The sequence below is a fragment of the Brachyistius frenatus genome, unplaced genomic scaffold (assembly GCF_029030835.1).
Source record: "Brachyistius frenatus isolate BFR_SWC_R1_liver_20210118 unplaced genomic scaffold, ASM2903083v1 Contig_137, whole genome shotgun sequence".
Taxonomy (NCBI): Eukaryota; Metazoa; Chordata; class Actinopteri; family Embiotocidae; genus Brachyistius; species Brachyistius frenatus.
In genome coordinates, this window is record NW_027210736.1 from 313,494 (window position 1) to 337,500 (window position 24,007).

The 24,007-nt window shown below is 44.9% G+C and overlaps 1 protein-coding gene and 1 long non-coding RNA gene across 17 annotated transcripts in view; one reads left to right on the forward strand and one right to left on the reverse strand.

The window, feature by feature from the left end:
* The window catches only part of LOC138630626 (uncharacterized), a 203,408-nt gene that overhangs the window by 166,739 nt on the left and 12,662 nt on the right, over positions 1-24,007 (reverse strand). The gene's annotated exons all lie outside the window — the stretch shown is intronic.
* The window catches only part of syngap1b (synaptic Ras GTPase activating protein 1b), a 129,111-nt gene that overhangs the window by 92,750 nt on the left and 12,354 nt on the right, over positions 1-24,007 (forward strand). For 6 of the 16 annotated variants that reach the window (XM_069715035.1, XM_069715044.1, XM_069715041.1 and 3 more), the window contains 16 exons: positions 1,947-2,100; positions 2,472-2,570; positions 5,795-6,034; positions 7,442-7,777; positions 7,872-8,016; positions 9,067-9,211; positions 9,319-9,555; positions 10,274-10,475; positions 11,683-11,724; positions 11,838-12,040; positions 12,341-12,542; positions 12,935-13,528; positions 14,624-15,058; positions 15,261-15,434; positions 16,183-16,394; positions 21,931-22,003. In XM_069715035.1, coding sequence (XP_069571136.1) covers positions 1,947-2,100; positions 2,472-2,570; positions 5,795-6,034; positions 7,442-7,777; positions 7,872-8,016; positions 9,067-9,211; positions 9,319-9,555; positions 10,274-10,475; positions 11,683-11,724; positions 11,838-12,040; positions 12,341-12,542; positions 12,935-13,528; positions 14,624-15,058; positions 15,261-15,434; positions 16,183-16,394; positions 21,931-22,003 — 3,493 coding nt within the window. Of the gene's footprint in view, positions 1-1,946; positions 2,101-2,471; positions 2,571-5,794; positions 6,035-7,441; positions 7,778-7,871; positions 8,017-9,066; positions 9,212-9,318; positions 9,556-10,273; positions 10,476-11,682; positions 11,725-11,837; positions 12,041-12,340; positions 12,543-12,934; positions 13,529-14,623; positions 15,059-15,260; positions 15,435-16,182; positions 16,395-17,224; positions 20,917-21,930; positions 22,004-24,007 lie in introns of those variants that run through there. The other 10 variants (XR_011311650.1, XM_069715034.1, XM_069715037.1 and 7 more) reach the window with 8 other exon arrangements.

Sequence of the window (24,007 nt, forward strand, 5' to 3'; positions counted from 1 at the left end):
AGCGCAGGCGAGCCGGGAGTCGGTCGGTCGGTCGGTCTGTCGGTCGGTCGGTCTGTCTGTCTGTCGGTCGGTCGGTCTGTCGGTCGGTCGGACGCAGAGCGGAGGATACGCGCTCCTTTTCTTTTTCTTTCTTTTTTTTTTTCCATCCAGCTGTTTTCTGTCTCCGAGGTGGCTTCATCGCACGCGGCCGTCCCTCCTCACTCACCTCCGGTTCGACTCACTGCGTCATCATACGTGCTTTCTTTAGCTGGTCTGTGATTTTGCACGCTGCTGTGTGTGTGTGTGTGTGTGTGTGTGTGTGTGTGTGTGTGTGTGTGTGTGTGTGTGTGTGTGTGTGTGTGTGTGTGTGTGTGTGTGTGTGTGTGTGTGTGTGTGTGTGTGTGTGTGTAGGTGATGGATGGATTTTTTAGCAGAGACCCTGTTGTTAAGGAGAGCTGCGTCCATGTGTGTGTGTGTGTGTGTGTGTGTGTGTGTGTGTGTGTGTGTGTGTGTGTTTCAGGATTAATGACGGTTTTAAGAATCTTTTTTTAATTTATTTTTTTAATGTTGTCTGTAGAGTTTGAAATGTTTTGCCCGGAGGTGAGAGACCGGATGTAACCGTGGCGACAGCTGCATAAATGCTATAAAAACAACAACAAAAAAACAAATAAAAAGTCTTTAGCTTTTTGGTTTCCAGGATGACACACAAAATAAAAGAGAAGAAAAGAAACGAGATCGTGTGTTAAAAGCTCACATCGCAAGAGCTCTCGTTAACATTTCAAACGAGGTCGTAAGGAGCTTTTCAAAATAAGAGCACGGATTTCAGAGACTCTTCGCTGGATTTCTGCTGGATTTTTTTCTCCAGTTGAAATCCAGTTTACTGAACCGTGTGGCAAACAAACTGCAGACTCCATCTTTCTGTCCTCTTCACAGCTGCCCGTCAAATAATGTGGATTATCTTTCGGTTGCATCTGTTGTGTGTTGAATCTGCTGATTTCTTCTTTTTTTTTTTTAAGTTTCCTCTCAATGTTAAAGAGCTTTGAGTAATTATTATAAAACAGCTAAAGTCTAAATTATTATAAAGTCAGTGAAGGCAACTGAAATCGAAACGTTATTTTACGATTTGACTTTAAGAAATAGGTTTTTGAAGAGAAATACAATGAGGCTTTTTCCTGATTTTTTTTCACTGCTACTTGGTGTTTACTACAAAAGTTTTATACCGGACTACGCAAATATTCGTAAAAGACACAAAGCTTGTTTAAAAGTTAACAATATTTTTTTGAGGTTTCGATACGAGGGTTGATTTAAAAGTTCAGAAACCGTTGTTGTTGCGCAGCACACGGAGCCGAGTGAAGATTTAACTTAAATATTCCAACTTACATCAGCAACTGAGTTCCACATGTTTTTGTGACCACAACGCTAACAAATAACTCATTTTGCTTCATACCAGCTAAGAAAACCCGCTAATAACCCGAACAACCGGTTAAAAAAAACCAAACAAACAGCTAATTTAGCTAAAAAAAACAGCTAAATCCAAGTTACGTGATGTTTCTCTGCTCCAGTTTCAGGTCGGCGGTGAAATCACAAACGTTCACGTTACCGCAAAAACAGGTGCTGATGTTGATGAAGAGACTCTGAACGCTTCCTCACAGAGGTCGTTGCTTCCTGCTGCTCCGGGTGCATCGCTGCGCTGCGGGAACAGTCTCTGAACTTTTTGATTGACACTTGTACTGTAGATACAGGTGTAAACAAACAGTCCTGTGTTACCGGGTCAACATGTTACGCAGCAATTACACAACGATAAAGATGAACATTTTTTTAAATTAACATAAAATATTCAGACGTCGACAAAAAGACGTCTCCTGTAGTTTCGTTGGACACCGAAGTGAAGCTGCGTTCAATAAAAGAGACACCTCCCCCCCCCCCTCACCCTCCTCCGCACATCTAACCGACTATCACTCTCCCAGGACCCGTTTGATGCAGAGCTTCAAAGAGTCCCATTCCCATGAGTCCTTGCTGTCTCCCAGCAGCGCTGCCGAGGCGCTGGACCTCACCCTGGACGAGGACGCCATCATCAAACCCGTCCACTCCAGCATCCTGGGACAGGAGTACTGCTTTGAGGTGAGAACTGAGCGGCGCCCGGGTGGACAAAAAAAAACAAAAAACGGCACACTCGTCACAGCCAGCAGCACAATGTACAGAGCAGTTACACGGCACCAGACACCATGTTTCATCTCCGACAAGCCAGAGCGAAATGACAATATGATTTATTTACATGTGGAAAAAAAAAAAAAAGAAGAAAAGGCACAAAACAAGGACATTGAAATGAGTTCTCTCAGCTTTTACTTTTTCTTTTCCATCACATTTCCATTAGCGGAACATGACAAGAGGCTGAGAGTGAATGCAAGACATTGTTTTGGCGCCTTAGCTGCAGTCTCCATGGTGACTAATGGCTGTGGTTGTTGAATTTATACCATTGGCTATAACCTCAGGTGACTACGGCATCGGGAACCAAGTGCTTTGCGTGTCGCTCAGCTGCAGAGAGAGACAAATGGATCGAGAACCTGCAGAGAGCTGTCAAGCCCAACAAGGTGAGGGGAGAGAAAGGGATGCGGTAGAGAGGAAGTAAAAAAAAAACTGAAAAAAAAAAAAAAAGGATGATCCCTCTGTCTGTGTGTCTCTCTCTCTCCTCCCCGTCTCCCGTTGTTGTTGTTGTCTGTGTTCAATAAGAGCGCACCGCTTCATTCCTCTGTGAACTCCATCCTCGTGTCTGTGTGTGTTTGTATTGAATCTCCTGAATGTTTCAAAAAAAATAAATAAATCAGGTAATGTGATATCAGTAAATTGCACACAGCAGGCAGATGTTTACCGGCCCAGCTGAAGGATGCTGAAGAGATTAGAGATCAAACCAAACGGGTGAAGTCCAGGTCGGTCGACCTGACGCGTACGATCGGATCTGTTCTGGAGCAGCTTGAGGAAGACGCAGTTTGTGGCGTTCGACGATCCTTCAACATCCCACGAATGTAAAATGGTCCAAAAACACGGCTCGACCTGAAATGATGATGCTTTTAGAGAAGCCTTCATTTAAAGTTAAGATTTTACCCTCGTCAACGTGTCTCTGTGGGTTTTTTTTAATACACGATGAGACCACAGAGCTTCTTTTTTTTTTTCTTTTTTAGGGACTGAAATGTCATAGCCGAGTACCAGTACGGTAAAAAACTAAAACGCTCAACCGGTCCATCTGAAAATAATCCCTCATTCATTAGAAAAGAAGATTCAAGAAGACCTGTTTTTGGGGGCGTGTCTGTTTGATTGACAGGCCTGTGGTGCAGTCAGGTTACAGCTATCGGTGGGCGGGACGTAGTATCGTCAGGTTTCCAATCAGATCGGTCAGAACCACCGCTGGCTCCTCCCCCCAGCTCGTCCAAATATGGCCACTTCCTGCTCCAAACTAGCTAACATGGTGACTGACAAAAATCCAAACTCGAGTCTACATAACAGACGTTGTCAAACCAAGGGGTGACGTCACTGTCGGTTTCCGCTCACGAGCTCCCCCTGCCGGCCGTTTTCAGAAGCGCTCCTGGCGTTTTCTAGCTTTTTAACTTGGGTGGTTTTGGAGTAAATATGATGCAAAACTAAAACTGACTTCAAAATATCCTCATCCTTGGATGACATTTTATTAATGGGTTAATGTGGTGCAAAAGATCTCCCAGGATCTCAGCTGTCCGGCACCAGGACTCGTCCTAGACGTGTGTGTTCACCAGCACAGTTTCCTTTTCTGGCCTCATTTCACCCGCTGTGAGCGGAACAGGTGGACGTGTACAGTAGGAGGAGATTTTCAGGCTGCAGTCTTAATTTTCCCTCAGATTTTGATAGCTTTGTGAACCCCCCCCCCCGCCTCCCCAACCACACACACACACACACACACACACACACACACACACACACACACACACACACACACACACACACACACACACACACCACCCCCCCCCCCCGCCATCGTTATTAGAAGTTGAAACAGGCAGGCGAGATTGTGCAGCTTTTGATGGTGACCGGGGGACAGCGTCGTTATTACGCCACACTGAGATGAAACATCACCCGAGCCGAACACCTCGTCCAGATGCTCGGGCCGCGGGGGGCCCGGGCTGAATCATGGAGCTCCAAAGACTCCACATGGTAGCGCCCCCCTCCCCCCCCCCCATCTCCACCCTCCTCCATCTCTCCCCTGAAACAACGGGAACATCTCAGAGCAGATGCACTGACAGAGATAAGACTCTGCCGCGAGAGACGAGGATCATTCTTCTGTTGTTTTTTTGTTTTTTTATTCCCTGCTTTGATTTGTTTGTACTTTCACTATTGGAAAAGCAAGAGTCCTCATCGACTCGGTTCCACCCCGATTCCACGCTTTGATTTGCCTTTTGATTGCCAGAGAGAGAGAGAGAGAGAGAGAGAGAGAGAGAGAGAGAGAGAGAGAGAGAGAGAGAGAGAGAGAGAGAGAGAGAGAGAGAGAGAGAGAGAGAGAGAGAGAGAGAGAGAGAGAGAGAGAGAGAGAGAGAGAGAGAGAGAGAGAGAGAGAGAGAGAGAGAGAGAGAGAGAGAGAGAGAGAGAGAGAGAGAGAGAGAGGAGAGAGAGAGAGAGAGAGAGAGAGAGAGAGAGAGAGAGAGAGAGAGAGAGAGAGAGAGAGAGAGAGAGAGAGAGAGAGAGAGAGAGAGAGAGAGAGAGAGAGAGAGAGAGAGAGAGAGAGAGAGAGAGAGAGAGAGAGAGAGAGAGAGAGAGAGAGAGAGAGAGAGAGAGAGAGAGAGAGAGAGAGAGAGAGAGAGAGAGAGAGAGAGAGAGAGAGAGAGAGAGAGAGAGAGAGAGAGAGAGAGAGAGAGAGAGAGAGAGAGAGAGAGAGAGAGAGAGAGAGAGAGAGAGAGAGAGAGAGAGAAGACAGAAAAAAAAAACCAAAGTGGAAGATGTGAGATGATGTGCAGGCGGAGGACTCGAGCTTCATGCTGGCGCTGCAAAAAACGGCAAACTGAGCCGGCAGATGCCCCAAACTTGGAATTAATTGTGCCTTTTGTGTTGTTTCCTATCAAAGAGCGGCTCGAGAACACGGCGCGTCTCGATTGGTGCTCACTTATCGAGCCGTCTAAATTAGGACTTAAATAGTCTGAAGCGGACTCAATGGCATCTGAGACCCGATTGAAGTGCCTCAGTGCGCGTGCACCACTGCAATCAACACGGCGCTCTCTCAGCTCAGATTCAAAAATAGCTTTTTGTGATCATGATTAGGAAGTGTAGCCGTCTGCAGGGACATCACCACCATTGTCTTGGCGGCACATGTGCATTGTGTCATTTGTGGTTTTTTTCTGTGTTTCAGTGGATTATTTTGTATTTATTTTTTTGCAGCCACTAAGAATCCCTCCTCACATTTCTCCTGCTGTCGTGCGTCCGTCGTCATGCCGTCGTCTGTCTTCAAGTCGAGAGCCCGCCGTCCGCCAGAAGCCAAACGGCCGCGTCTCAAAACATTTCTTTCTTGTCATTTCCCTCCGCTCTCCTGCAGGCTGACCTGCTGTCACGCTTTACTCTCTCACACACACTCTCTCACACACACACACACACACACACACACACACACACACACACACACACACACACACACACACACACACTCACACACTCACACACTCACACGCTGTGTCCGCTTCCACGTTTCCTCCGCTGTTCGTCATCTTCTTCCCCCTTTACATCTGCTCTCTGTGAAGCCTCTTTTTAATGACTGTCGTTAGATAGCGCTCGACCTCGTCTGACCCGACCTTGTTTGACGCAGGACAACAGCCGGAGGGTGGACAATGTGCTCAAGCTGTGGATCATCGAGGCCCGCGAGCTTCCGGCCAAGAAGCGCTACTACTGCGAACTGTGTCTGGACGACATGCTGTACGCACGCACCACCAGCAAGCCCCGCACCGACACCGTGTTCTGGGGCGAGCACTTCGAGTTCAACAACCTGCCCGCCGTCCGCAACCTACGCCTTCATCTGTACAAGGAGACGGACAAGAAGAGACGCAAGGTGACGGACAGATCTGTAGAGGATGGCTGGTTTGTTCTCAGGCAGAAGGTTTGTCACAATCTGTGAAGCAGGGGTCTCCGACGCGTAGCTGTGAGTAGATCGTAGAAGCTTCCAACAACACGCAAACTTGCGTCGGTGAGCCGTCCAGGTAAGTTTGGCGATCGATTAACGAGTGGACAATCTCTCCCTCCACCTCCACCGTTTAGCTCCGCCCACATTGGGACAGCGAGACCAGAGGACAGAAAGGCAGCAGAGGTTTAGCTCCGCCCACATTGGGACACAGAGACCAGAGGACAGAAATGCAGCAGACTCTCACACTGAGCTGGAAACAAAACGGCTGCTCATGAATTAGGTGAAATAGTTGCACTGCAGGTCGGCTAAATGCCGCGACCTTTCAAAATAAAAGCCCTCCAGTTTCACACAGGGTCCAGCTATATACCAGGTTTTGACTAGTAGGAAGGGATCGGTCCCAATCGAAGGGAAACTCTGGATTTTATTAGTTAAATCTGATATTAAAACGCTTTATTTGACACGTTTCAAACCATTTCGACCTCACATAGGTTGCGTGCACTGCAGGAGGCACATGATGTTCGATTTAAACCAACAGTGTTAGTTTGTTATTTTTCACATAAAAGAAGCTTATTCAGCTGGTTTGGGTGGAGGTCAGCTGTTTGAATTAATGTTACTAAAGCAAACTAAACTAAAATAAGACAAAAAAATTGTCAAAGTGTCTCTCGATGAATAAAGGTTGGAGACCCCTGCTGTACGGATTATTTTAGCATCATGCTGTGATTCTATTGTAGAATAACTGAAATATTCCTGAGAGGGAATTTTACAACAGAAATGAACATTTTTTGACTCATTAGAGCCTCAATTCATTGAAAGCACACAAAGAGATGAGGAGGTAGGACTCTGGGAGAAGGTAACATTACGCAAAAACACGGGCGCGTCCGCGGAGACGCTGCATTTGTCTTTTTAGCGTCCCAGTCGTTGCGGTGTTGTTCGTGTTGGAGGGAAGTGATGCAGCGAGTCTGTTCAGAAGCAGAAAACAATAAAATAATTGTAATTATTGTTGGAATAATCGCTGAGTCATCGCCACGGATCAACTGCTCCCATCAGCCCCCCGAGGAGGCTCAGCGTTTCGGCCATTTTCTGCTACTTTCTGCCTCTTTAGGTTTCGTCAGTGGGAAAACAAAAAAAAGTTTTAGAAGATTATAAAACTGAGACACGAACTCGACAAGTTTTTTTGTTCTGAGTTTAGTACGAGAGCTTCAGCGACAACAATGCTGCGAAGAGCCAGCGTCGGTCGCTCATTATCAATTTGTTTCTAAAGCTTAAAATGAACCGTTTGATTTTCTTGCACACACCTTGAAAGATAAAAGGTTTCTCTGACCTGTTGCCTCTCAGGAAAAGAGCACATATTTAGGACTGGTCAGCATCCCCATCTCCAGCATCACCGGACGTCAGTTCGTGGAGCAGTGGTACCCGGTCATCCAGCCCAGCGTCCTCACCAAGGGGGCCGGCGTCGGAGGGGGGAAGATCATCAACGCATCCCTACGCCTCAAATCCCGCTTCCAGACCATGAACATCCTGCCCATGGAGCTGTACAAGGAGTTCGCCGAGTACGTCACCAACAACTACCGCACGCTGTGCGCCGTGCTGGAGCCCGTGCTGAGCGTCAAGAGCAAAGAGGAGGTGGCCTGCGCTCTGGTGCACATACTGCAGAGCACGGGGAAGGCGAAGGTGGGTGAAGGGGGCGGGGCTTAGCACCGGTGAAACCGACCCCGAAACGAAGGTCAGGAAAAACGTCTGAAGTGTAACGTCTCCTTGCGTGCAGGATTTCCTGTCGGACATGGCGATGTGCGAGGTGGACAGATTCATCGACCGAGAACACCTTATCTTCAGAGAGAACACTCTGGCCACCAAAGCCATAGAAGAGTACCTCAAACTGATCGGACATAAGTACCTCAAGGATGCTATAGGTGAGTCACAGTCGTGTTTGACAAGTCATTTCAACTTCAGCAGACGAGCTTTAGAAAGTTTGAATGAAAGGAAAAATCCCAGCGAAGAAGCTGTTACCAGCTTGAAGACATCGTTTGGTTTGGTTGGGCAGTTTTATTATTTTCCACCTTACTCACAGCTGTGTGGAGTTTGATGATGTATCGAATTAAATGTTTTTTGTAGCTGATAATCACGTAGAAGCAAAAAGAAATGCAGCGAAGGACTTGATGTGTTTTACTTGCTAATTTCAGGATTTCATACAAAATCCTGTTTATAACATCTGTTTAAGAGTATTCTTGTAAACAGGAAGTGAACAGGAAGAAAATGTCATTTGCGGCATGAGTGAGATCATTTAAATATAAATTCACTCCATATTTTATATAACAGAAAGCTCCGTCCATCTTTGTCCCGAATGTTGGTTTGATGACACAAAAGTAGCAGTCAGGAGTTCAGAAGGAGAAACGGTAGAACGTGTGAAGAGGATAAACCCGTCTGAGCCTTGGAAACTAGTCATGAAACTTTGGGATTGGCTCTAAAAGAGACACGAATGAAAACCACTTCTGGTAAAAACTGCTTAGCAAAAGATCGAAAAAGAAATGAGAGTCAATTCCTTTGAAAGAAGATACTGAACGACTTTTACAACTTTTCTCAGGTGGAAAAACATTTGTCTCTTTGTCTCTTTGACAATCTTTTTTTGTTCTTGTTTAATTTAAAATAATAGTAGTTACACGTCTTTAACGTTTGTTTCTATTTATGAGAATTACTTACAAATTGTGATATGATTTTTTTTTTTAAGTGGGTGTTTTGGCTTTTGAATAAAGATGAACTGCAGCTGCCTGAAGGTTTACTTTCTCGCTACAGTGGACTATTGTGCGTCTTTACTCAAACGGCAGCGTCTCCGGCGGCAACGCTACAATTTTTCTGTCGACTGATGAATCGTCATTCTTCCATCGTGGATTTATTCGGTGACAGGATGCTGTTTTTCTGCTTTGATTGCACTGAATTTGCTGCTAATGAAACGACTCTTGCAGGGGAGTTCATAAGGGCCTTGTATGAGTCGGAGGAAAACTGCGAAGTGGACCCCATGAGAACGCCTCCCTCCGTACTGCCGGACCACCAAGCCAATCTCCGAATGTGCTGCGAGCTGGCACTCTGCAAGATCGTTAATTCCCATTGGTGAGTTTGTTCCTCTTCGCTTTAGTAAAGAAACTCGATGGCTTCAGATCTCCTGCAGAGCGAAACCAAGAAAACTGTTTTATGATCTGCGTTACGTCCCTTCGCAGCGTGTTCCCTCGAGAGCTGAAGGAGGTGTTCGCCTCCTGGAGAGTGCGCTGCGCCGAGAGGGGTCGGGAAGACATCTCCGACCGCCTCATCAGCGGCTCGCTCTTCCTGCGCTTCCTGTGTCCCGCCATCATGTCCCCGTCGCTGTTCAACCTCACCCAGGAGTATCCCGACGAGCAGACGTCGCGCACGCTCACCCTCATCGCGAAAGTGGTGCAAAACCTGGCCAACTTCTCCAAGTCAGTATGATTTTGGTTTTTAATCTAAAACACGTTAACGAACAGTCTCGTCTTGGATTCACAAGAGAACAGGCTCCATTTCCAAACTAAAATGTTTATTTATTGTGAAAATAGAAAAGCCAGCCCTCTTCCCTGCAGTGGATTATAATAACAAACCATCTGGGAATCATTTACCTTTCTTATTATAATCATTAAATTACAATAAGAAATGTAGCAAACCTGTTTAAAAATGTACACAAGCTTAACTGCGACAATAGAAAACCACAGTGTCGTCTGCATATAGGGAGAGTTCAATATTTTGAACTCGTGTTGATTTGATGGGCCAATAACCTCCAGACAGCGTTGAACTTTCATTCTCAACATATGGAAATGTGGTTTTATTTTTTTACTCACAGACTGCACATAAAACATTTATATATTTATGACACAACTTTGACAGTGATTGACAGTGTTCCCAAATCTTCCCTCATACTATGCTGGACACAAGTTTGTTTATTGTGTTTATTTAATTCCGACTCAAAACCACGCAGTAAAAAAAATGATGTGTAAAAGGTAATTTTTTTTTTAGTTTATTGTAGCGTCCGGTCTTTGAGGCGCTGGCATTTATGGGAAAGAAACAAAACCTCTTTATATCAAAACCAAATATCGTGACTCGTTGCTGATTATTCCCTCCTTTTTTTTCTGTCTTTGTACGTCTTCCTTCCCGTCCGGCCTGAAGGTTTGGCACTAAAGAGGAGTACATGTGTTTCATGAACGAGTTCCTAGAGATGGAGTGGGGCTCCATGCAGCAGTTCCTGTATGAGATCTCCAACCTGGACAGCGTGAGCAACGCAGGCGGCTTCGAGGGCTACATCGACCTGGGCAGGGAGCTGTCGATACTGCACAGCCTCCTGTGGGAGGTCATGGCTCAGCTCAGCAAGGTGAGCACCGAACAGCAGCATCAGATCCATTTTAAAAACTGCAACCGTATCGTACAACATACTATTAGATGTAGTTTAAACGGGAAGAAAATTGGTTTGACTCTAAACTGACGTGGGACACGTTTTCTTCAATGATAATGTGGTCCGGACCGTCAAAATAAAGTCCAATTTGAGCCCGAGTGCATTTCAAGAGGTTGTACTTTAGCCTCTTAATCAATCAGAGGTGTTGTTTGGGTGTAATATGAAAAAATAAAAATGAACTATCATCTCCCTTGAAGAGCCAGGTGAGCTTACGCCTTTTTTTATATCGGCAGATTTCCCAAGTAGTGCGAAAGAAGTTCTTCTCTGCAGAAGAAACGGCTCGTTTGCAGATCGATTCGCACAATAAAAAAAAAAAAATTACACACAATTCACGTCGTTTTTTAATTTTTTTTAATCTTTTGCATGTTTATGTGCATCGTGCTTGAATGTGCGTGTAACAGGCAGAATCTCCACATGTAGGCGCATTTTACAGTCTTAAAAATGTGCCCTGAATGAATAACAATAAAATACTACAGCACTGGTTTAAGGCTGCATCAAGATATCAATGCTCCTCATTTTAAGACCAAGATGGGCACAAGTACGTTTGTTATTTTAATGACGCGACAACTGTCGTATGAAACTACCAAAGACACTCTTGTTATTTGTCAATAATACTGCTGTACATTAATGCAGCATCTTTATCGTATGCTCAATATAATCTGCAATTTTTTATCTATAAGTATCCCATTACATGTACTGCATGAAATTCTAACATGACAATACCGCTATATTGTATATTTTTGGGATATTATTTACATAACATTCGCATTTTTTTTTGTATCTTATTGTTTTGTTGTTATCTTTTTTTCCCCCTCATGATACCTTTAATGTTATTAATGTTACATATGTTATAATACATTTTGACTTACAGGGGACACCAGCATTATACCTTCTCATATATACATATAATAACTACACTTGATCACATCATGCAATAAAGCACAAAACACAACTAATTGTGGCTTGAATTAAAGTAAATTAACGGAGTTGTGTGACCTCACCTCAGCCAAACTAAACCAAACTGAGGCTGGATGTGTCATTTTTATAAGCTGAGTTTCAACATATGTGTCTAAAAAATGTGTCACTTTTCTCTCACATCCAACGTTGTGCTAAATCCGGCTGTAAGTCATCAATCAGACCTGAGCTGTCATTAAGTTACAAGCACCAGGTGAGTGGAGGTGGAAATGTGACATTTTAATGAAGCACTGAAATGAAATATTTTAATAAAAAGTCTGCAGTGAAACGCTTTTCTTTTTTTTTTCTTTTTTTGTTTAACTGCAGGACGCCATCATCAAACTGGGTCCGTTGCCCCGCCTCCTGAACGACATCAGCATGGCCCTGCGTAACCCTCACCTGCAGAGGCAGCCGAGCCACCAGACGGACCGGGTGCCGGAGAGACAGACGGACCGGCTGCTGTCGCGGCCGAGCTTCAACCGGGGCGTCTCATCGGAGTTCCAGAATATCATGATGAGGGATCTAAACAAGTACGGACCTTTCAAGTTGGATGATGTTATAACTTCATTGTCAGAAACAGAAACTTTGACTTGAACTTCTCATATCGTTTAAGAGGCAAAATTATCCAACATGTCGCCAAAAATCAAATATTAGAGCAACAAAATACAGATTTCTTCTTCTTTCCCACCTTTATAAATCATCTCAGGACCCCTCAGATCGTAGTTGAAGCTCAATCTAACATTTATTTATTATGAACTATTATTATTAAACTCCTCTTTGATGCAGTAGTATCAAACCACATGACCTGACAGTCTGTTGTTGGCCTCCAGCTCTATAGATATCACTCGTTTGCCTTCCCCCACCTCCACCGGAGGGGTCATGCCACAGCACTCCCAGATGAGCTTTCAGGACCGCGACCACCCTCACCGAGCCAACTCCAAAGACATGTTCTACGTATCGCGCCCGCCCTTGGCCCGGTCCAGCCCGGCCTACTGCACGAGCAGCTCGGACATCACGGAGCCAGACCCTAAGGTGAGTTTGTACTCCACCGACGATATCGAAGGGGAACCATCATCCCATCCACTAGGTTTTACCTTCTCTCAACGTTGCGGTTAGTATGACGTGCATGCCGGTCATACTTGATAGAATCTGCCATCGTGTGATCGAGGCTCTAGTGTATCATGACATCTGCTTTTTTTCCACTGATTCACCACGCAACTCATCCTAGCGGTATTTCCTGGGAAATACTTTGAGGCATTCCGATATCCAGGCAGGCCTCGCGGTAAAAACACCCGCACCACCCTCACCCATATCATCCGTGGCCACCTAACACATCAAAATAACAGGGGGCGCACTAGCCCCTCATATCCCTGATTATCTAGGTGCTCAGTGTCAATAAAAGCGTATCTATGATGGACCTCCAGGATTCCCGAATGAACAGCGTGTCTAACCTGCAGTCGGTGGACATGCTCAACTCCTCCCAGGCCTCCATCGCCGGCATGGGCAGCTTCGGAGGGCTGAGCAGCGGAGGCGGTGGCGGCCTGGGGTCGGGCCTGAGCAGCCAGCTGCGGGCCGGTGGGAGGTTGTCAGCTGGCTCTGGCGGCTCCAGCATGTCCGGCGGCCTCCGGCTGAGCCAGCTGAGCCAGATGGGCACCACCACCGACTCGCTGTCCCAGCAGCAGCAACAGCAGGCCGCCGCCATGCGCTACCCGCTTTCCTTCCAGAATCCCCTGTTTCATCTGGCGACTGCTGATGGGCCCCAACAGCAACAGCTCCATCACCAGCACAGCCGGGCTCAGCCCCCGGCGCCCCTCCTCCTGGCCCCCGAGCCCGAGCCCTCTCACCAGTCCTACATCCCACAGTTCGCCCACGGGGGGTTCTCTCGCAGTGAGGACCTGTCCACCCTCAGGACCCGGGACGGTCACCTGGGCCAACCCAGCATCATCCACTCTCACAGCTACAGTGACGACTACAGCAGGGCCGACTATGGCCGCAGGCAGATGTCCACGCACGTGCAGGTATGTCCGCCGCGCTCCTCCTCGTCCTTCCTGACGCCGTTCGTTTTCATACATTTTTAATGCAGCTGCTGATTATTTTAGTGCATAAAATGATGAGAAATGTGCTCGTTTTGTCCGACATGTTGTCAGAGAACTCAAATTTACATAACATGAATCAAACAAAAGGAGCAATCAGTCAGTCTGGAAACAGTTTTTTCTTTATAAATGAGTTGCACGATTAATTGAGTTTCAAACTTGTTGTCATTGTTGGTTATTGGTTTCAACTCTAATGAGTTTGTAGAAAACTGGTGCAGAGAATACGTTCATTTATCTCAGTGTCTCCAGGCCGTGAGTGGGGGCAGAGGTGGAGGTGGAGGTGGGGGCGGAGGTAGAGGTGGAGCTGGAGGTGGAGGTGGAGGTGGTGGCAGAGTCAAGATTTCTGTTTTCCATTTTTATTGGACAATAGAGCTGACACAGCAAAAAAAACAAAAAGAACTCCAACTTTGTCTAATGTTGTCAAATTTGAGGTTTGGACTGTTCATGCAAAAACAAGCACTGAGAAGAAAGTATTGCTATTTTTTTCATATCATTTTATGATGAATCAATTAATTTAGAAGATAATTAAGCTATATAATTCTATATTTCTTAACCTTAAGAAATTATAGTTAGTTGTTATTTTTTTGATGTTCTGCTTCATGTATTTATTCGCAATTGTAAAGTGTAAAGTGCTTGTTGATCCTGCACTTTAAACTGATGGATTGAATTGCAGCCCATAATAAACAGTTAGCAGACATGGGAGGAAAATGAGAGAGATGACATGCAAAATATTTCAAATATCTTTGAATGTCATGGGAATGCCGTATTTCCACCGTTCGTCACATCCCAGCATAAAACATCATAAAGTGAATCCTCTGAAAGCTGTCACTCAAACTAAACTTCCTGGATCATATTGTACTTCATTCTTCCTTCAGCTCCTGAAGCGACAGACCCATCGCTGCCTCCCCCTCCTCCCCAACTCTCCCACGGGACCTTTTCAGCCTGAGAGTATCTGAAGGAAAAACAAATGAAACAAAGAATAAAGATGTTAAATCATTATTCACCTGTTTTCTTTTGAAGGATAATCTCCCACACCAACAAATGATGGGCATGACCTCCCAGACAGGAACCTCCCACTCCTCCCTGGCGACCACGCCCCCCTCCACAGTCCAGCCCATGCGGCAGAGCTCTGTAGCCCCGCCCCCCACGCAGCGCGTCAAGTCCCAGACCTCCCACCAGCTGTCGGTCAGCGCCGCCTCCGCGCCCACCGCTCCCGCCAAGACGCGGCCGCAGAGCGGGAACCTCCTCCAGTCGCCCGAGTCCAACTACGGCGGCCGGCAGCACGGGCCGCGGCAGCTGTCCGTCAAGGACAACACGGCCCCGGGGCTGCCCCACCAGCAGAGCTCGGTCAGGGAGAACCAGAGTCCGCAGGGCACCGCCGGGCAGAGCACGCAGCAGTCGCCGCAGCAACAGTCTCAGCAGCAGCACCTGCTCAAACCCACCATGAGCAAACAGGTAACGTCTCTCCACTCTTCCTCCGTGTCCTCTTCATCACGTGTAAGATGTCACTTCCTGTATGTGCGTTTCTAATCCAGCGCGAGTCCCACCGGGAGTCTCCGCCCCTCGGAGGCACGGAGCTTCTTGTTGTGAAACTTTCCTCCTCTGAAGAACTCATATTCTCATATGCAGCGTGCCGGCCTTGTTTCTTGCTCCCCAGGGCTCCCAGACTCCGTCCACCCTCAACCCCCCGACCCCGGCCAACGAGCGCACCGTGGCCTGGGTCTCCAACATGCCCCACCTGTCGGCCGACATCGAAAGCTCGCGGATCGACCGTGAAGAATTCAAACTGAAGGAGTACTCAAAGAGCATGGATGAGTCTCGCATGGACCGGGTAGGTGCTGCCGCTTAAATCAGCGAAATGTAGCGTTGAGTCACGTCAATCACTGCTGAGCAGATCCGGTCTTAACACAGAAGTCCAGACTATATTTGAGTGTATTTAAACGTGTTCGAAGCTGCCAAGTCTGAAAAATGAGATTCAAAAATACCTGGGTTTTTTTTTTTTTGGGGGGGGGGGGGTGGAATAATCCCTCATTCATTAGAAAAGAAGATTCAAGAAGACCTGTTTTTGGGGGCGTGTCTGTTTGATTGACAGGCCTGTGGTACAGTCAGGTTACAGCTATCGGTGGGCGGGACGTAGTATTGTCAGGTTTCCAATCAGATCAGTCAGAACCACCGCTGACTCCTCCCCCAGCTTGTCCAAATATGGTCACGTCCTGCTCCAGAGTTTACTTTTGGTTGCCGCTTAGAAAAAAAAATAGAGGACTTTGAGAAGATTTGAAAAGAAGTGGACAAAGAGGGAAGGAATGCACTGCAACTAAATGCATCAGGGAGGGAAGGACAACGAGGGACAGGTGAAACTAATCAGAGCGGGGCAGACAATCAAACAAACGGCAGGAAGTGAAACGAGACAGACACGAGGGCTGACTGTTCGCGCATCTGTTGCCCTTTTCTTTAGTTTGGTGTGTTTCACTGCACCTCAGGTTGAATATTTGGAGTTTCCTTTCACATCCAGCAGCCACATCAACACCCGCCGCAAAATAGAATCACGTCTGATTTGATCCTCTCCATCTCCGCCACAGGTCCGGGAGTACGAGGAGGAGATCAACTCCCTGAAGGAGCGCCTGGTGATGTCCCACAAAAAGCTGGAGGACTACGAGCGGCGGCTCCTCACGCAGGAGCAGCAGACCAACAAGATCCTGCTGCAGTACCAGAACCGGCTGGACGACAGCGAGCGGCGGCTACGGCAACAGCAAGTGGAGAAAGACTCCCAAATTAAAGGGATAATTAGCAGGTAAATGGAGTCTGTTGTTGGGATGGAGGGCGGAAAAAGACAGCTCAGACATCACGTGGTGTTCATTTCATTTGACTGTTTATTTACGGCTCCTTTGGTTGAAAAAAAAAAAAGAATATTTCTTCTTCCGGTAGTCGTGGAGAAAAGAGTCTCTCGAGATTGTGATTGCTAGCAGTAATTAAAATGACTCGTCGTACGTCTGAGGAGCGAGTTGGAAGCGTTTGATTGACATTTTTTAGCTTTATTGGATTTAACCAGATGAAACACGAACTGTGAGATTTTTTTCTCAAAATACATATATTGCATATTGGACTCTTATTGGACTCTTATCTACCGGAGGCTTGTTTCCTTGCGGGGGGAAATATCGCAGAGAAGGAGGTTGTTTTCAGGGAGCTGGAGATTTGTAATGAGTGACCAATTAAACGAGAGACTGTAAGACGGATTCGGGGGGCGTGGCCTCGGTGGTTTGGACTAAAAGAGTCTTTGCTTGTCCTCTTGTTGCCGCGGCAACCTCACAACGTGGTTTCACTTGTTATTCCCGAGCAGGACGAGTCCAGCCTGATTTATCGGGTGTGAACTTGTAGGTTTTTGAGTGCAGTCTTTAGTTGGTTTTTTTTCATCGACCACTCACTAATTTAGGTAGTTTGTGGGGAAAAAAAGGAAAAAACAGCAAATGTTCGCTGTGTTTCAAGGATTCCTTGACGTGTTTTTTTTTTTAACTGTGTAAAGAGGACACCGGTAGAAATATTCTCCCTTGGTATGCTAGCGTGTTGGTCTGCAGCTGAAGGGTGGATGTCTGTGACCGAGAATCACTTCTTAATCCACTCCAGGGAAGAAGACGTGGAATGAAGACGACAGAGTCCTGCTCGTCTTCTTAACGGAGAAAACATCTTAAAAACTTTGTATATAAAAAAAGACAAAAAAACCCACCATTAAATTAAAGCATCCCTCCTTTTATCAGACTTCTTTTTTTTGTTGAGCACTGTTTTTGTGCCGTCCTCTGGATTCTCTGGGATCGTGTGTGCGTGAGGATCCCGCTTCAGCGTAGTAAAAAAAAAAGAAGAAAAAAAAAAGCAGGAGGAGTGGAACAAATTTGCTCACTTAAGAAACGTGTGCGCACTTTTTAAAAGCAACTCAAAGAATCCTTTTTTTTGGACCCTCGACGGAAGACGGTGGTTTAATATTAGCTCTTCCATTTTAACTGGAGGTGACCCGCGGTTCACTGAAGGACTGCTTTCTACCGAGGGAACTTTTTTACACACACGATGTAACACGAAGAGGGAAGAACGTCGCAGACTAAACGTGAACGAAGGTTCGAGCGTCGAGGAGCTACGCTAGCGGCAGCACTTCAAATCATTTACTCCGCGGGGAGTAAAAGCTAAAAGGTGCGTCCAACAACCGACCTGCTGCACACACCAAGCTGAGCGTCTTTTTTCAAAAGGCTTGTGACCTTTTTATTTGATTTTTTAATCATCTGACCACGAGGATGAACTACGTAGCAGATCTGGATGCTTCCAAAGTCCTCACAGTTCACTGAGCCGGGCCGCCGCACGTCTCAGCGAAGTGCGACCGCGGCCTTATGTTACGTTTGAATCTTTTAAATTGACCTTTTACTTTATAATTTTCAACACATTCAAAATAGATGCAAATGCGAGCTCAGGTTCTGCAAATCGGGGAAGCGAGCGTCACGTTGGATCCGCTGCTCCCGTGTAGGCTTGAAAAAACCCCGAATCTCTCTCCGCTCACGTGCAGACGTGAAAACGCTCCTCCAGCGTCGCGTTTTGGAGTTTCAGAGATTTTTCTTCTTCTTTTTTTTTTTTTAAGAGAAGCCTTAACGTTCTGTGCGTTCAGAGCAAGTCGAATATCCGTCGTCGGACCGCGTTCACTTCTTTTTTTTTTTTTCTTCTCAACGATCTAATTTTTAAAACCAAAGCCACATGTTTGAGTTTTTAGGTTTAAACACTGAATCCACTTTACCTGTAGCACGCGTATCTATATATTTTTCTTCTCATCCCATTAGTTGGCTACAGGCTCTCCTATTTTTTTGTCAAAAATATTTTAATTATCAATACGAATGGAACTATTTATCTTCCCGGCGCTGTGAACTGATTTATTATGTCGAGGGATGCAGCCGAGAGCGGAGAAGAAATAATAAAAAAAAATTAAAAAATCAACGCTCTTAATTGCACCTGTCATAGTAATAATCTATTTTTAACTATAATCCATAGCGTATTAAATTCAGTGATGCAAGAGCCATAACAATAATATTATATGAGATATATATATATATATACATATATATATATGGATTCTATTGAGAGTGAGATTATGATTATTTTAACTTGCAATAGCGAAGAAGAAGTGCAATAATCAATACAATATGTCCACACGCAGGTTCCCGATGAGGTGTATTGTATGCATTTTGTGTACATAAAGTTTTAAAAAACAACAACAACAGTGACTTCCTGCCAAAATCTTTGACCAGGTGCCATCTGGCAGTACGGAAACAGGAAAATAAAAAGACCTGGAAATACTGTAAAGTGCAAAAGTACCACAGAGACAACATGACAACAATGACGTGACTCTTTCAGACAACCGTGTGTTCCTTCAGTTCTTGACTTGTGTTTTTTGGGGGGCTTGTCTGTATGGTGTTTGTGATTCTTACCTGCATTTTTAAAATGAAAGACTGCTCTGGATATTATTTATTCATTAATTAATTAAAGCGATTCTTTCTTCTTCTTCTTTTATTTTTGTTTATCTCTGTATGATTTTGCTGTATATGCTTGGTATGACTTTTTTTGACCTGCAGTCCGTCATTGGTGGTGACCTGGTGATGAGAATAGTTGTTAAAGAGAGTTAGACCGTACTGTCTTTTAACTTATGCAGTTCCAGTGTGATTTCAATATTCTTATATAAAAAGGGAAACCGTATTATTTTCAGTTTTTCCCTCTCCAGAGATCTAGATAATATTCTGGTGTCGGTATATCTGCCTCTCTTTCGTAGCAAGAACATATTGGTAGGCTGTATAGATTGTACTACGGCAACACTTCTGTTTAAATCTTGCAAAATGAATTCATAGTGGTGATGGCTCGATGTGTGTGTGACTGACATGGCTTGTAGCAACAGCCAAGGGTTTTATATTCCCTCCTGCACAGACCTGCTTCAAAATAGTTGCAAATAATTCTTAGTTTGTTTTGACCAGATGGGTCTTTGCCTCTGCGGCTTCAACGCCAATCAGACGCTGGCAGGTAAGTTTTCAATCGAAGACTCGCACTATATCCCGTATGTTGCACTCGTTGGCACACAGAAAGCAGAACGTATTTGCAGCGTCTGTTTTGATCCAGGTCTGTCTCTCCAGGACAGAGTGCTAGGGCCGCAGCGAGGAGGAACAAACCAGAGGACGAGGTTTTTACCAAAAATGGTGCTTTCGTAAAAATAGTAAAAAGTTCAAGAAAAAAGTCGGAATGTCAACAAAAGTCTAAATGTTACGAAAAACAAGTGTGGGATTGTCAAGAAAACAGTTGAAATGTCAAGAAAAAAGTTTAGAAAAGAAAATGGAAAAGTCACACAAAAGGTGGAATCTCAAGAAAAGGTCAAAATGTCACCAAAAAAGGCGAGAATAAAGTTGAAATACAATTTTGAGAATAAAGCGGAAATGTTGATAATAAAGTTGAAATAATATTTCCAGAACAGCATGAACACAGTTTGGTAATAACGTTTCAGGACTTTGAAGACATTGTGCCAAAAGTTCTTTGCGTTCACAAGGAGAAGCCTCACGAACGTGGAGGAAGCGGCCGCGTTCACACAAACAGAATTAGCCGTAGCCGGACGGATGAAACGGTATCCATGGTAACGCCTGCGTGCAATACAAAGAGGACGTGTTGTTGTCACAAGAAACAATGAGACAATTGATGGAGTTGTTTGATCCCGAAGGTGCGGAGCTTCTCGAGATTTCGACTTTCGTTCGTGACATTTTCCGATTTATTACCGAAAGGCAAAATGAAATAAAAACCTCCGTCCTCTGGTATTTGTCTTCTCCGCGAGGCCCTGACGCTCCGTCCACGTCTCTCCGTTGACTTCACATCCTCTCTGACACCTTTGTCTCTTTGCCTTTTTTCTCTGTAGCAGAACATGCAGACATTGTGACCTCATGTCGGTAGTTACACACATTGTTTTGGACTAAATGTACGACTCGACCTCAGAAGCACACTACTTGAAGTACAACTGGATATATGAAGCTTAATTTTCTTTTTCTTTTCTTTTCTTTTTTTTTCTTTTCATATCACCCACATGAATCATTGTCTGCCTTCTTGAAGTCATGTCAGAATCTTAATGCTGTATACCCATGTTACATCCCATTGTTTTCTGGGACAGTGCTAATATTTCTGTCTGTGCTTTATTGATTGACTCTTTTTCTTTTTTCCTATTTCTCTTCTTTTTGTAAAGAAAAAAATAATAATAACTCGACCACTGTACATTATTTATGGAATAAAACATCCAAACACTTCTGTTTGAAACTTCACCTGTGGATTTTCGTTCTTTATTGTCAAATATGTGCCTCTCTGTCTTCTTAATAAAACATGACATGAATGTGCTGAGGGGGGTTGGGGGTGGGGTGGGGGGGGTGACACAGTGCTGTTTGATTGGTGGTGAATTTATTCTGCCTTGAAGCATGGTGGCAATTAAATGTTCCTGTCAACGATTGGATTGGATTAGCGTCTTAATGAGCGCACACACGGCTCGTTTTGCTCAAACAAATATGACACGAATTTGCAAAGTTTCTCTTTTATGTTCGGTTATAAAGGTTCAACGCCGCAACCGTCTTATTTGGTGTCGCCCGAAAACCTTGTAAAACAGAAAAAGAGCACTTTTTTTTTTTTTTTTTTCTTTGAAAAACTTCTATTTGGCATGTATTGTTCAAATGAACAGAGTTTTAGGCCAGCTGGCTGCGTGACTGTAAGACAACGACCCGATCTGGAGTGAATCCCTGGCGCTCGGATAATCAACGAGAGCACGGGAAAACCTCCCGCCGCCCCGCTGCTCTCAGGAAAAACTCTTTGAAAATGATTAAAGTCAAAGGATTTTCCACCACCCCCCCACCACTTTTTTTTTTGTTTCTTTTTTTTTGGCCTTGGTCAGTCAGTGTTGCGTAAGACGGGGTAAATTCCCTGGGGGATGATCGGGATGCGGTCACTTAAAAAAAAAAACACCTTCAATTGGGCAACGAAGGGCTTTGATAAGTCCCATGGGGAAGAGGGGGAGGGGGGAAGGTGGGACAGAAAAGGCTCCACCAGTAAAAAAATAAATAAAAACAAATATTGGCAGTGCCTCCTTAAAGCTTTTTTTTTTTTTTTGGTTGCTTAGTGGATTTCAGATTTTCCGCCGCATCTGATCTCTGTGCTGATGTTGAGCCAGATGTTTGGAGATGCACCTGCTCAACATCTTGTGAAGTATCATCCTGAATTCATAATACTCCCTCTCTTTCTGCCCCCCCTCTTACCCCTCCTTTCTCTCTCTCTCTCTCTCTGCTTCCAAGACTCATGGCTGTGGAGGATGAGATAAGGGGCGGAGCCATTATTGAGCCAAAAACCAGGATTTTCGCTGATCAGGTCTGTGAGACTGCTTCTTCTTCTCTCGTCGACTCGGTGGCCCGTGCTATCTTCCTCCCCCCCCCCACTCTTCTACCTCTCTTTTTATCCCTCCCCACCCCCCTTCCTCCCCTTGCTATTGTTATGGTTTCTGTCTGCTGTGTGTGTGTGCGCGCGTGCGTGCGTGTGGTCCCTCTCTGATTTGTCTTGGCCTGACCCCTGACCCCTGACCCCCGACCCCCGACCCCCCCTGTCCCTGTGTTTTTTGGGTTTGACCGCCATCCGTCTGCCAGCATCCCAAGGAGCTGTGTGACGATCTCAGAGTGTTGCTGTTTGCATTCCTCGGGCTGTCCAGGCTCCGGGTCGAGCCTTTTTCTTTTCTTTTTTTTTGGGGGGGGGTCGTCCGTGATGATGTTGCCGGTTCTGTAGTTGTTTGTTTTTTCTGCCGAGCATGTGTCCTCGGACCACGTGACGTCGAAGCAGACTGAGTCTGACTGTGCAGTTTGCTGCTTCTGTCGTCTCCAGGAGCTTCTTCTACTCGCTGCTTTTCATTTCATGCTCCTCCTGATGATCCTGTCAGATTTCTAACTGAACTCGCCCTCCTTCAGACACGTGAGTCACGCTGTGAATACAGTGTGTGCGTGTCAACATTTTGTATATAAATATACATATATATATAAATATATGTATACATATATATGGAGGAGGTAATGAGGGCAGCTGTTCACTCATGCACAGCGACCTGGACATCAGTTCATTTTAAGTACAACACTCTCTCACACATTCAGACTGGAATAACCGTATATTTCTTTGTGTTGATGATTATCACCAGTCGTGGTCAAACGATTCAAACGTCTTTTATGTTTCTAAAGTAGCAACACGTGGTGTAGAAATACAAGTTTAAATTCAAAATATTAACTTCATCAAACTATAAACTACCAAAATTCAATTTAAATTATTGGATCACAATTATTGCTGCGTTAATTTGTGTCTTTAAATCCACAAAACTATACATTTAAAACAGTATATGTCTTCAGCAGAACCCCTACGGTGGAGTATATTAATTCAATGCATCTCTACAGCATGAAGTCTGCAGGTTTCTGTTTTGGTTACTAATATAACCTCTGTTCTATGTCGTAGTTGGAGGTCTTTTTCTTTTTACTAGTATTTGCAGATATAAACCTAGCTGGGCGCCAGATGGATAACGTTTGCAGCGTGGGACGATGAAGTGACGTGTCGGCAATCGGGGGGAAAAAAAACAATGTGGGATTCGATTATTACGAAAATAAATAGAAGCGAAAGTCACATTTACAGGGAGGATTCAGGACTTTTAGAAAGTGAATCATGGCGAGTCATGTTCTTTGTCAGCTAAAAAAGGTGTTGCACCTTTTCTCTCTGGCTGAAAATATGAAAATATATATCTTGCAATCACAAGAAAAAGTTTTCTTCTGGCTCATATTCATATTAAGAATTCAAAATCACGCTGCAAAAATCTGTGCTCATAAAGAAAATAAAGTGAAACAAGGTGCTCGTCTTCAGATTTTAAATTCCTAATTCGTGTTATGCTTTTTTCTTGATTGATGCTCATATATAAACATTTATTAAGCATCTTCCCAACATTCATTCATGCTTTAAGCTTATTCAGGACACGTCTTTACATCAACATAATGATTTATGATGCTAACTAAGAAGTTCACCGTCCTAGGTTGGTATGTTAGCGTATGAATTTTCTAAATTAAACTAAACATGTAAAGAAAGTTCATAATTCAGGTGTTTGGTCTGGAAAGAAAATAGTTTTTACGCAAAACCACAAATATGAGATGACCTCATGGTGGCGCCAGAGATAAAGTCAGCGTGCTACCAACGCGAGTAGGTTTCATCCTCCAAACCCTTCGATCATGAAAATAAAGATACGACCCACGGGAGTGTTTCCAAAATTATCGCCACGGTTACATTTAGGCACAAAATCCACTTTGGTTACGGGAGAGATAATGGTTTGGGTTATTAATGATAATAATAAGAATA